Source organism: Mya arenaria, chromosome 1, assembly GCF_026914265.1.
Source record: "Mya arenaria isolate MELC-2E11 chromosome 1, ASM2691426v1".
NCBI classification, from domain to species: domain Eukaryota; kingdom Metazoa; phylum Mollusca; class Bivalvia; order Myida; family Myidae; genus Mya; species Mya arenaria.
The window spans coordinates 43,225,499-43,240,442 of NC_069122.1; the positions used below are offsets into that span (position 1 = coordinate 43,225,499).

Sequence of the window (14,944 nt, forward strand, 5' to 3'; positions counted from 1 at the left end):
GTTTTTCCCGGACTTGGTAATTTTATTTTTTGTGTGCCATTTATAGATAAACAAACATCTGTATGATCTTTGAATATTCTTTCTTCGGTAAAGTGTTGAATACAGTATTTACAAAAGAACTTTTGATTATGATTTTTAGACTGTGTGTTCATTAGGGTATTAAAATCTTTTATCCATACATAATGAGATACTTTGTTTTGTTCTATTAATAAAAGATCACAAGTACCATTCTTGGTATTAATAGTATTTGAAATGTATAATGGATAATTGAACTAGATTTAGTGTTACAATTAACTCCAAATACATTAAATCTAATATCATTCATTTTTTTCTATTTTGGGAATATCTTTATCTTTACTGGAAACTGAATACCTTCATAATCAAGTTGTTCCATTTATTTTTTATATTTACTAAATCTTTGTGGATCTTTTTGTGCGGGATAGATGTACACTAAATGGCACCAACGAAAACATTCATTGTCCTTTTCATTCTTAATATTAATTAATCCTTTTTTATTTTTAATGACTGTTGGTAGTGGTAGATATGAGGAACCTCTTAAAGACTTATACTTAACAATGGTTATGATATGTTTATCAACACTTTTAATTGTCCAACCAGATCCTTCTGAAATCCAATCTGTTATTCTTTTTAAAAGTTCATTGTTTATATCATTTAAAGTTTCAACCGTATCACGTCCATAAATAAACCGTTTATCCTTAGATTGAAAGTAACCAACCTGCTCTTTGTCTTCATTTGCTTAAATAGATAGCATTGTGTTTTTTTTCTACTATTTAAAATAATAGAAAGTGGCTTTGCAGTTTTCTCCAGCTGTATTTTAGGATCGTTTTCACTTAATATATTAACTTCATATTCAGCAATTTTCTTACCCTTAGATACTTGTGTCGGTTTTAATACCATCTTATCTACAATTAACATTTGTTCTGATAATGCCATCCTTATATACTTTAAAAAGAAAATATTTACGCTTTTAGGTACTCAAATCTTCATCTTGTTTTATCATTTTTAGAAAAGGCACTATTTACTTTGTTTGTACCATCGCAGCACATTTTAATTAATGCTGGCTCTATATTCAAATCTTTGTCAGCAGCATACATACTTTTATACTCTTTCCTGTTTGCTTCATTATTTCTTTCAATTGCAACAACTGGTATTGGACTACATCTCTTTTTCCTAAGAAACCCATTTATAAAATATATGGATCTAAAAACTTCACAATCTGCTTGTGCAATACTTTTTATTTCCTTCATATTTCTTTTAATATATTCTGCATTTTCTCTTATTTTTTTGTTTTTTCATTTTTCTCATCATCACTCAAAGTATTGTAACTTTTAATATTTTCTTTAGTAGAAGCTACAGTCATAATCAAAGTAATGTGTTCTACTATTTCCCCATCTTTATTTATGCTTATATATTATTTTATTATATTATCCATGTTCTCCATATCCATTTAATTTATATCGTTTGATATATCTTTCAAGTGACACGTCGTAATAAGCTTGTTTTTCAAGTTCTAATATTGAATTAAAAACTGATTTAATTATTTCCTTTTCGTCAACATCCTGTTGCATTGACATCTTTTGTGTGTATGAATCGAGTTGTTTGAAATTTCTGTGTTGGGCTTTGAGTAATGATTTTTTTTCTTCAATATAAGTTTTATCTAGCAAAACGGTAATTCCGGCGGGAATGGCGACCGCAACTGCAACAACTACTGGTATGGCTGGTACTACAGCTAAAACAGCAGTGCATCCAATAAGACCGCTTACAATTTTTAACGACGCACTTATATTTCCACATAGTTTATAACTCTTTCTATATGCTGCAACTAATTTGGTTAAATGGGCTATAAGCTGTTCCACATATTCTATGTTAAAATCTGTCATTATATTATTGTCAATATTTTAAGTGTTGTATAAATTCTGGGTCCAAAATGTGTGTTTGAATTCGAAAAGATGTGTTGGAGGTTAGTCTCCCCGTAGGTTAGCCTGTAAAAGGTTTGATTAACTGTAGTAGTATGTATTTTGTTTAGCATGGGTGGGAAAGGTTGACTTATTTGGAGTTTACTAGAATCGAGTGCCGCGAGATAGTAGATTTACAAAGCATTATATGGTTAAGTACCCAGCCATATTACGTTTGTCACAATGCTTGGTAATCTATTTTAGATCTAATATCTCGCGGTGCTCGCATCTAGTAAGGTAAAAATTGTCAAACTCCTCTTTGCTGAACAGAATACATACTACTGACAGGAGCTTGGACAGTGTCACCAATTGAGGCAGAAATTGCTAGAGGTGGCTGAGCCACTTCATCGGGAAATTTTGGTCCCGGCGTAGGACCCTCGATCAGGGTCTTATAACCGGCGAACCTATGTGCAGGCCCTGACCATGAACCTCCCTGCTGACCGTAGCGGATGACGCTGTGGGCAATGGCGGAGGAGTTGTCGGCGTTACCCTCGCGATTTGTGCCTTGGTAACCGTCTGCGACGCCTTCCCGTGTGATTTGGCCGCCAAACGACTCGACCTCTTGGCCTTGGATGCGGCTGCATTGAACGGGTTCCTGGGTTATTTCCCATAGCGTAGCATGACCGACATCTTTGTTTTTGTATGGTTTCTCAATGAGAAAAATCAGAAATAAAATCAGCTGGAAATTGACAAATGATTTAGTGGAAATTTTAATTATATTATATTTTATTTATAACCCTCGCGAATATGAACGAGGCGTGGTATGCATATTCAAAGGATTACCTTTCAAACAATGATAATTAGTGAATATTGCTTAAAATATACAGATAACATTTTGTTTAACGTTTTCATTTGCCAATACACACGTACTTGAGAGAAGATTGATTGCAGAAATAGAATCGATTTTTAAGGAGGAAAAAATGTGTTACCGTTTGAGAGAATTTCGTAAAGGAAATGGAAGTTACATCATCATTTCTTTCGGAACATTATGCGTAGGTCACACACAAGTAATAGTTGACATGTGGTTAGTAAATGATGCAGCGATAAAACAGGTTACTGAGAGCCGTAACCCTTAATATATTTATAGTGGGCGTGCGTGCGTGAGCGTGTGCGTGCGTGCGTGCGCCCGAAGGCACTGATGTATAATCTCAATCATTTGGGTTGTGTTTGCATAAGCTATTATGTAATCGACATTATATTTTAGTTTTCATCTATCGTAATTATATTAATGAAAGTCTCGTCTTTTCTTTTTTGCACTTCTCAAAATCATCCTTGCGCTGAAAATTAAAAATTGATCAGTCGAAACAATAAGCAAGTTTATGCGCCAACTATAATAAATGTTTGTTACATCAATACAATAATATCAGGGGGAAATATTACTATTTTAACGAGATTAATTAATCGCAATTTTAAGATTTTTAAAAACGTGAAATTGATATCCATAAAGGCGAGGAATGTATTTCGTAATGTAAGCATTCTATTTCTTCACATCGTTTTGCTTATAATACATTTTTAAAAAGGATTTTATTGGTAATAGTTGTATGTTTAGAAATAAATAGTATCACTGATATATATCTATTTTTTTTATTTCTTTAGTTTATGTCTAATGTTTTTTGGTATTCAGATATACATATATAAATAATAGGATGTCAAAATAAATACAACTGTCATGTGTAAACAAAACGTTAAATAGTTTTGATTATTATAGTTATTACCAAACAATATAACCAAGAACCATGCATATATTTATTATTAACAATGCAAAATTAAGGGTACATTTAAATGCTTTGTACGGTCTTATAATATAACCAACCATAATATTCCAACTGAATACTATTAAAGATGACGTATAATACGTTGAGCACGGTTTAAGCATAATGAAGTCTAACGTTATTAGCTAATTAATTGTTTGTAAACTTTCTTATCTATGAAAGCATAGGTATTTTCCCTTTTAAGTATTGCAATTTTCCAACGTAAGACTACCGAACTTACTTGATTTGTGTTTGTTCATTACATGAATGTTTTATATATATATATATATATATATATATATATATATATATATATATATATATATATATATATATATATATATATATATATATATATAATATATATACATATGGTGAACATTGTATTTCAGGATGGGCCACTATTTAACCGAACGTGTGTTACCTTGGCAAACATTGTCATGTCAGCAGGAATGTTTACACGTCTCGTTAGTATTAGGGTGATGCAAGCGCGACACTCTGTGGACTATACGTTATATAAGTGTAAAATAGAGTCAGAAGAGGACATGAGGCAGATGGAGGTGGAGATGGAGAACCAGCCCGGCCTACAGATGGTGGCTCCACTGCCCGCATCACCTGACTATAGAGCATTCATTTCATTATCCTGCACGCCAATATCAGCAGGAATATTTAAACGCCTAGTTAGTATGGTGATACAAGCGCGACATGATGTGTTCTTTCATTTAGATAAATGTACAATAGAGTCAGAGGATGACGTGATGCAGATGAAAGTGGAGAAGGAGAACCAACCTACCCTACAGATGGTGGATCCACTGCCCACATCACCTGACTATACATCACACATTACATTAGGAAAGATGACCTTGTCAGCAGGAATGTTTAAACGTCTCGTTAGTATGTTGATACAAGCGCGACATTCTGTGGACTGTACGTTAACAGACTGTACAATAGAATCAGAGGAGGGCGTGAGGCAGATGATGGTGGAGATGGAGAACCAGCCCGGCCTACAAATGGTGGCTCTATTGCCCGCATCACCTGGCTATACAATAAAGATTAAATTAGCCTGGATGAAAGTGCCAGCAGGAATGTTTAAACGTCTCGTTAGTATGATGATACAAGCGCGACATTCTGTGAACTGTGAGTTAGGAAAATGTACAATAGAGTCAGATGAGGACGTGAGGCAGATGGCGGTGGAGATGGATAACCAGCCCGGCCTACAGAAGGTAGCTCCATTGCCCGCATCACTTGACTATACAACACACATTACATTAACCACGACGACAATGGCAGCAGGAATGTTAAAACGTCTCGTTAGTATGGTGATACAAGCGCGACATTCTGTGAAGTGTATGGTATCTAACTGCACAATAGAGTCAGAGGAGGACGTGAGGCAGATGGCGGTGGAGATGGAGAACCAGCCCGGCCTACAGAAGGTGGCTCCACTGCCTGAATCACCTGGCTATACAAAAGACATTACATTACAATATACGCCAATGTCGGCAGGAATGTTTAAACGTCTCGTTAGTATGGTAATTCAAGTGCGACATTCTGTGAACTGTACTTTTGATGGTTGTAGAATACAGTCAGAGGAGGACGTGAGGCAGATGAAGGTCAGGACGGAGAACCAACCTACTCTACAGATGGTGGATCCACTGTCCACATCACCTGACTATACAGCAGCCATTAGATTATTGCGTTTGACCGTGTCAGCAGGAATGTTTAAACATCTAGTTAGTATGGTGATACAAGCGCGACATTCTGTGAACTGTACGTTAGAACACTGTACAATACAGTCAGAGGAGGACGTGAGGCAGATGACAGCCGAAACGGAGAACCAGCCTGCCCTACAGATGGTGGATCCACTGAGCGCAACATCTGACTATACAACGAACATTACATTAACGCGGGTGAAAGTGTCTGCAGGAATATTGAGACGCCTCGTTAGTATGGTGATACAAGCGCGACATTCTGTGAACTGTACGTTATCTGAAAGTACGATAGAGGAGGACATAAGGCAGATAAAGGAGGAGATAGAGAATCAGCCCCTACTCAAAGTTAGAGAGTTCAGTGAGAGGTACTCCCAGTTGTGGCATAAACTAGAATGGTTCATTCGTTTCACCGTAAACATGTAAAGGTAAGTGACATGCTCACTATTTCTTGAAATATATGAATGATAAAAAATAGTAAGACGCTAAAGTCAAGTTTAACTGAATACGTTATAATAACATTTAAATTTGTCAAGGCATGTTTATGTTTGTATGCAAATAATTTCAATTAGCAGTTTCACAAAAAAAACATTAAAATCATTCGGATAGCATACTTGTTAAAAAATATTTTAATTTTGATTGATATTTGTTGTTTTATAACCATGTTTTTGCTATAATTGTGCCAAATTGTATATATTTGGACTTTTAAATGGGATTATAACATGACTCAGTCAATACTTATTCGACTTGTTTCCGTTCTAAAATTAACTTATTATTCACCATTTTAGTCCATTGAAAAACAAAACGCCATATGCTTCCACTGAAAATAAACGGAATTAAAGTATCGTTGTCAGGTTTAAACTTACAACACGTGTTATAGTGCATATATCATAGATAATCTAGATGTAAGTAATAGTAACTTATGTTTAAACAAGAGCATAGTGGATATTATTAGATTTCAGAAGAGAAAATCGTTACTGGTTAGATCCCTCAAACCGGGCTCTGTTTGATGTGTTCCTTTTATTTGAAAAACTGGCAAGAACAGTCTTTGGTATTTTATTAAAAACTAGATACATATAAAGAATCATATCTAAATAAAAAAATAAGTCGCCAGCTATAAAAATTAACGTTTGTTTTTCCTTTTCCGATGACCTTAATACCTGTCTATTTCAAAACATATATGTAACTGTGTGCGGGGGGGTGAGTGCGTGTGTGTGTGTGCGCGCGTGCGTGTGTGTGCGCGTGTGTGAGCTTGCGTGCGTGCTTCCCAATCATATTTTGTCCAGAGCATAACTCTAAAAGTATTTGGTATAAGTGCAATTCTCAACGTGTAAATCGCGATGGTTTAAATGTGCAAATGACGTTAGACGTAACTCAAATAAAGTAAAAACCGACTTGTCGTCCCTATATATTTAAGTCATAGAAGTGGAAACAAACAAGACGTTATCTATGGTGTATGCACGAAGTCTAGAAATGATGCATTTTCTGATCATTAGTGGAACAGTTCATTATTAGTTTGTGTTTTTGTATCATAACTATGAAATATTCGAGAACCTTTTGTCATAGTAAATATTGTCATCATCATTTTATGTTTGAACGGAACTATTTTTGTTCCAGGTTCCGACACTGCGAGGAAAGGCAAGGTGACACCTTTTCAATGAACAGGAACTACTTCAGCGCATGCTATGAGTGAAATGAATTTTGAACGATGGTACTTTTTCACAAATGATAATTTACGGCAACAAGTATTACAACTAGTGTAATAAGTTCATCGTTGAAGGCTTTGCCTTATGGTCAGAGATAATGACTAATTGGTGTATTTCTTATAGTTATATACAAGTTATTGTCCAAGCAAGAAATCTGCTATCGAAAAGACGACTTTAAGTTGGATATGTTTACATTTATTGTTTATTCTTGACGGTGGCGGATTAAAAAAAAATGGTGAATTACATCCTTATCAGTGAATTTATCAAAATTGTCCAGTGGCAATGCTGCTTGTGAAATAAAACTGTTGGTGTCCATTTGGGAAAATATGTATTGTTATCCTGCACTGGAACAAATCAGCAGGTTACTACATTGACCAAATAGTTACCCTCTTAAAGTCATATTGATTATTAAGTTTACCGTTGATGTATATTAAGTTTCATCTGTTAATATATATATATATATATATATATATATATATATATATATATATATATATATATATATATATATATATATATATATATATATATATATATATATATATTGTAAATGTCTTACTCGATAAAGTGATTTCAGAATGTATTATTCCTGAAGGAAGATGTGTATGTGTTTATTTCTATTTGCATGTGTTGTAAGTTAAAGATAGTTTAAAGGGACTCGTTCACGTTCTTAATGGTAAGACTTCAATAAATTAATTCCGTGTGAAATGTGAACATATTGTTGCTTTTAATTAAACAAAAACATCGTCAAAGTTCAAATAATAGCTTTCTTTTTAATATATATTAAACACACGACATAAAATGCTATGTTTTGGCGTATAGAATCAATAACGCTATTGAAGATGTAATGAGTTTTATTTCGGATAAACAAAATTCTGCTAAATGAGTGGCTGCCAGTTGCTCTTTGGTGTTCATCAAAGTAAGTGAAATGTTTTCAATCAATTTTAAGAAAATTGTTTCCAACATAAGATATGTGAGTGAATAATGTACAATATAACATTGTTGCCAACATTAATTATGTAAATGAGTCCCTGAAAATGCATTTTTTATCGTAAAATTAGTTCTATTTGTGTAAATATATATATTGTACGTTATAGTGGTTAGAATATATTAAATTACTTTGCATTTTTGTTTGTAAAATTAGCTCTATTTGTGTAAATATATATTGTATGTTATAGTGGTTTTAGAATATATTAAATTACTGCAAACAGAGTTTCTTTCGATTAAATATGTATGTTCATTATAGTGATTTATCTCTCTGGGAATGTTTTAAATGTTTTGTATCAAACTATAATGCTAAAGTCCATTTTTACTGCTAGTACAATTTTATTTGTTATAATCAGTCTTGGAAATTATGCCGATACTAGAGTTCATCGTTATTACGAATAAATGTTCTTTGGTCTATTTAATAGGAAATATTTTTTTAATAATTATAAACGCCTTTCATGTGCAATGACGTATTAACCGTTATGATTTCGACAATTCCTTAGTAGTACACGCATCGTCTGTAACCTGATATGTTACACAAATGACATACTATATTTTACACTAATGACATACTACATTTTACACTAATGAACTACTTCATTTCCATTGAATTTGCATTCATGTAAATATTTATTTATTCGGATTTGTTTTGCTTTGTAGAAACACACATTTTAATTGTGATATAGTACATTATTTCCTCATCAAAAAAAGAAGAAAAAAAAGAAAATTCATTGTTATATTGTGGGTGATCACAATTTAAAATCCAATTGAATCAATACTTTGATATAGCTGACTGGAAGGCATTTTTATTTGTACATATGTTTTGGTTAGCATTGTCTTGCTTTATTGGATGACAGTTCACATTTTTCCGTTTGAGCGATTTTGTACATGTACATATTCTATAATGTTTAAGCATTAATTGTACGCTGATTTCCATTCTCACAGTGAGTGTTTGACATATTATATACCCAAGACGTTTGTGTGAAATTTTGTAGTACCAAGGTGTTTGTTTGGCATACTGTATACCGAAGAAGTTTGTGTGACATTCTGTTGACCCAAGATGTTTGTGTGACATTCTGTAGACTCAAGATGTTTCCTTGACATTGTGTAGACCCAAGGTGTTTGTGTCACATTCTGTAGACCCAAGCTGTTTGTTTGACATTCTGTAGACCCAAGCTGTTTGTTTGACATTCTGTAGACCCAAGGTGTTTGCTTGACATACTTCATTTTACCAAAACGGCCTACTTTATTTCTTTTTGTTTGTAAATCTTTATTTATTTGGATTACTTTTTATATGTAGAAAGATGCTCACAGTTTATCTGTAGTATAGTGTATTTCTTCGTCATCAAAAATGAAAATATGAAGAAAAAAAAGATCAATGTCTATATTTCTTATGTTTATAATAATATTGTTCATTTATTAAACTTCGTAGATGGTACAATAGCATAGGTTAAGAGGTGCCTACAATTTATTTACTTTTCATATGTTTATATGTTAATAATCACATTTTTCTTCTTTGTTCATTTATTGAACTTAGTAGATAGTACATTAGCATAAGCTGAAACATGTCTACACTGTATATACTTTTCAAATGTTAATAATTATATTGTTCATTTATAGAACCCCGTATATGGAAAATTAGCATAAGTTAAGAGGTGTCTACAAGGTATTTACTTTTTACGTGTTATTAATTATATTGTACATTTATTGACCTTCGTAGATGGAAAATTAGCATAAGTTAAGAGGTGTCTATAAGGTATTTACTTTTCACGTGTTAATAATAATATTGTACATTTATTGACCTTCGTAGATGGAACATTAGTGTAAGTTAAGAGGTGTCTACAAGGTATTTACTTTTCACGTGTTATTAATTATATTGTACATTTATTGACCTTTGTAGATGGAACATTAGCATAAGTTAAGAGGTGTCTACAAGGTATTTACTTTTCACGTGTTATTAATTTTATTGTTCATTTATTGACCTCCGTAGATGGAACATTAGCATAAGTTAAGAGGTGTCTACAAGGTGTTTACTTTTAACGTGTTCTTAATTAATTATATTGTACATTTATTGACCTTCGTAGATGGAACATTAACATAAGTTAAGAGGTGTCTACAAGGTATTTACTTTTTACGTGTAATTAATTAATTATATTGTACATTTATTGACCTTCGTAGATGGAACATTAACATAAGTTAAGAGGTGTCTACAAGGTGTTTACTTTTCACGTGTTATTAATTATGTTGTTAATTTATTGACCTTCGTAGATGGAACATTAGCATAAGTTAAGAGGTGTCTACAAGGTATTTACTTTTCACGTGTAATTAATTAATTATATTGTACATTTATTGACCTTCATAGATGGAACATTAACATAAGTTAAGAGGTGTCTACAAGGTGTTTACTTTTCACGTTTTATTAATTATATTGTTAATTTATTGACCTTCGTAGATGGAACATTAGCATAAGTTAAGAGGTGTCTACAAGGTATTTACTTTTCACGTGTTTTTTATTAATTATATTGTACATTTATTGACCTTCGTAGATGGAACATTAGCATAAGTTAAGAGGTGTCTACAAGGTATTTACTTTTCACGTGTTAATAATAATATTGTACATTTATAGACCTTCGTAGATGGAACATTAGCATAAGTTAAGAGGTGTCTACAAGGTGTTTACTTTTCACGTGTTATTAATTATATTGTACATTTATTGACCTTCGTAGATGGAACATTAACATAAGTTAAGAGGTGTCTACAAGGTGTTTACTTTTCACGTGTTATTAATTATGTTGTTAATTTATTGACCTTCGTAGATGGAACATTAGCATAAGTTAAGAGGTGTCTACAAGGTATTTACTTTTCACGTGTAATTAATTAATTATATTGTACATTTATTGACCTTCGTAGATGGAACATTAACATAAGTTAAGAGGTGTCTACAAGGTGTTTACTTTTCACGTTTTATTAATTATATTGTTAATTTATTGACCTCCGTAGATGGAACATTAGCATAAGTTTAGAGGTGTCTACAAGGTATTTACTTTTCACGTGTTTTTTATTAATTATATTGTACATTTATTGACCTTCGTAGATGGAACATTAGCATAAGTTAAGAGGTGTCTACAAGGTATTTACTTTTCACGTGTTAATAGTAATATTGTACATTTATTTATATTTGTTCATTAATTGAACTTATTCGATGGTTCATGAACGTAAACTCAAGGTGTCTTCAATTTATTTACTTTTTCACAGTTTAAAATAATTTGTTAATTTACTGAACTAAGTGACGATATATTAACGTAAGATAATAGTGTCTGCAATTTATTTTCTTATCAAATTAAAACAATTACATAGTTGGATCACTGTACATTGTAATATTCTATGAATATTTATATTTTATGATAATACTTGAATGCAGAAGTAAATGAAGAGAGAATAACTGTATTTGTGATAATAATATATTGATGAGAAGGAGTGAAGATCAATCTTGATGTAATTGTACTGGACGAGTGGTCAAGTGTAATGATTGTGTAACAGTTGTACGCGTAATGGTAGTAAGTGTACTAGACGAGTGGTCAAGTGTAATAATTATGTAATATTAATACATTTTATGGTAGTAAGTGTAAATGACGAGTGGTCAAGTGTAATGATTGTGTAACAGTAATACGTGCAATGGTAGTAAGTGTACTAGACGAGTGGTCAAGTGTAATGAGTGTGGAACAGTAATACGTGTAATGGTAGTAACTGTACTAGACGAGTGGTCAAGTGTAATGATTGTGGAACAGTAATACGTGTAGCGTGTAATGGTAGTAACTGAACTGGACGATTAGTCAAGTGTTATGATTGTTGAACAGTAATACGTGTAATGGTAGTGATTGTACTAGACGAGTGGTCAAGTGTAATGATTGTGGAACAGTAATGCGTGTAATGGTAGTAATTGTACTAGACGAGTGGTCAAGTGTAATGAGTGTAGAACAGTAATACGTGTAATGGTAGTAATTGTAGAAGACGAGTGGTCAAGTGTAATGATTGTGGAACAGTAATACGTGTAATGGTAGTAATTGTACTAGACGAGTGGTCAAGTGTAATGATTGTGTAACAGTTGTACGTGTAATGGTAGTCATTGTACTAGACGAGTGGTCAAGTGTAATGATTGAGGAACAGTTATATATGTAATGGTAGTAACTGTATTTGACGAGTGGTCAAGTGTTATGATAGAGGAACAGTAATACGTGTAATGGTAGTAATTGTTCTGGACGAGTGTTCAAGTGTAATGATTGTGGAACAGTAATGCGTGTGATGGTAGTTACTGTACTGGACGAGTGGTCAAGTGTAATGATTGTGGAACAGTAATACGTGTAATAGTAGTAAGTGTAATTGACGAGTGGTCAAGTGTAATGATTGTGGAACAGTAATGCGTGTAATGGTAGTAATTGTACTAGACGAGTGGTCAAGTGTAATGATTGTGTAACAGTAATACCCATATTGGTAGTAATTGTACTAGACGAGTGGTCAAGTGTAATGAGTGTGGAACAGTAATACGTGTAATGGTAGTAATTGTACTAGACGAGTGGTCAAGTGTAATGATTGAGGAACAGTAATACGTGTAATGGCAGTACTGTACAAGACGAATGGTCAAGTGTAATTATAAGGGAACAGTTATACGTGTAATGGTAGAAATTGTACTGGACAAGTGGTCAAGTGTTAAGATTGTTGAACAGTGATACGTTATTATATTAAAGTCGACGGATTGGATATTGATAGTAAAATCATTTTGTATATAAATATGTGTGATAGAGTATAGACAAATTGTTAATAGTAGAATATGTTAGCTTTGAATGTGGTAGATGAATAGTTGTGAATGAACGTGGAAATATGATATGAATGAGTATTGTTTAATGTTTATCGATATCCTAGTGTGTTAGTTAAAATAGTTCGATGGCAGGGACATTAACCTTAAAGTGTGTTAAATAAATAAGTGCGATGGAAGGGAAAGTAATCTTGGGCATGCTTACGAACAGTCACAAATATGAGTTCAGACTCAATTGACGAACCTGCAAAGATGTATTTCATTATACCTTAGATGATGATAAAATCTGATGTTTTTATTGTTAGTTTAAACTGCTCAATAACCGTTTTTAGATAACAAAAAATAAATTAAAGTCCTTTTCTGAGTCTGAGTCTAGATTCGGACGTGAGACTGTTCGTAATCATGACCCAGGTGAGTTATTGAAAAAATACATCGACGCTGTCTTGTTTTAAAACTGACTTTTGTAAAACTGAATATTTTAACCTCACCGCCTCCAAACATTTCAATGAGATTGTTCCTAGAGACGAGTAATCAGGGAGAATATGTTGTTCTTCATAAACAGAGCAATATGTTAAGAAAAAAAGTTAAATCATAATTTATTGAGTTAAACATACATCTTACCATTGTAAACATACTTCAATAAAGCAAAAAAGCGGCGTAGAAATTTTCTTTAGGGTTCATTTAATGTTTAGAGTACACGTATTCTTACATTTTATGAACTTTTGATGAACAGATGATCGACACTGTATTTTGCATGTCGTCCATCTCATTTGTCTGTTAAGTAGTTTAGAAACGAATACACATGACTGGTCTGCTTTTCTCAGTTGATTTTATTTATGTCTTATTAAATATTAAAAACTATTAAATATTAACCTAGAAATGGTACGCCTGCGTATAGTTTTTCCTCGTGAGGAATACGTAGAGGGATTTTTTTCATCTGACTCATCATGATTAAAACATGGCATTTTTAAGGTTTTCTGACCGTTTTATCTTTCATGAAATGCTGCCTAGTTAGATTCGTTCCTATTCCATCCTGGTAATAAAGGTCATTAAACAATTCTGATACCTTACGCTCAGGAGATCATCACATATCCTGCCCTTCTTACACGTACCAGAGCCACCATCTCATTGGAATGTTTTGATTCCCTCAATATTAAAATACTATTATATGTACTCTTGTTATTACCAGATGATGTAAGAATGAAATAAAAAGAATGAATGTTTTCAATTGCTTCTTTTATGTTTGATTAACGCCTTACTTGCTGATTAAGATAAATATTTTAACACCACTTGATGTTCACAAACGGTGCCAAAAATGCGTGTAGCAGCCGTTGGTTTCGATCTGAAATACAAGGAAAGAATAACTGCACGTTGTATGTAAGATTGAATCAGGAGCCCTAGCTGTCTCTTGGTCGTTAATTGGCAAAAAACATACTCAACATTCACTGATTATTTAAAAAGGGCTCGTTAACATATTTTACGCAGGCAACATTTTTTTTTTTAATTTGTTATTCTACTTTATTTCATAAAAAACCCAACGAAAAGCAACTGGAAGATACTTATTTGAACGGATTGCTTTTAAAAACAAGCTTAAAATGATTTAATTTTCAAAAGTGTTACTCCCGCTGTTTCCGACGAATAGAGCATTTGCTGTCAGATGTACATAGCGTTACTTCCGCTGTCCGGCAAATAGAACATTTTCGGTCAGATGAACATAGCGTTACTCCCGCTGTCCGGCAAATTGAGCATTTTCTGTCAGATGAACATAGCATTACTCCTAATATCCGTCAAATAGAGCATTTACTGTTAGTTCTTTTATTTATATTTAAAAAGTGCGTTTCGGTATATCCGGAATGCTTCATTTTAAACCTAACTTAATTGACTGAGAATAAAACCAAATAATTGATAAACAACGAAACACTTCATGTTGTTGGTTGACATTGCATCCAAATCATTGAAAAACATATTCACCAGATAAGAGAGAGGGGAAAAGATAATCACATAT

The 14,944-nt window shown here is 32.9% G+C and overlaps 1 protein-coding gene across 1 annotated transcript in view; it reads left to right on the top strand.

Annotated features, from left to right (window-relative positions):
- LOC128228878 (uncharacterized) overlaps positions 1 to 7,556 on the top strand; it is a 71,487-nt gene extending 63,931 nt beyond the window's left edge. Inside the window, exons 6-7 of the mRNA XM_052940418.1 lie at positions 4,120 to 5,861; positions 7,051 to 7,556. Of these exons, the coding sequence (XP_052796378.1) occupies positions 4,120 to 5,859 (1,740 nt within the window). The 3' untranslated portion in view covers positions 5,860 to 5,861; positions 7,051 to 7,556. The remainder of the gene's footprint in view (positions 1 to 4,119; positions 5,862 to 7,050) is intronic.
- Positions 7,557 to 14,944: the final 7,388 nt, after the last annotated feature.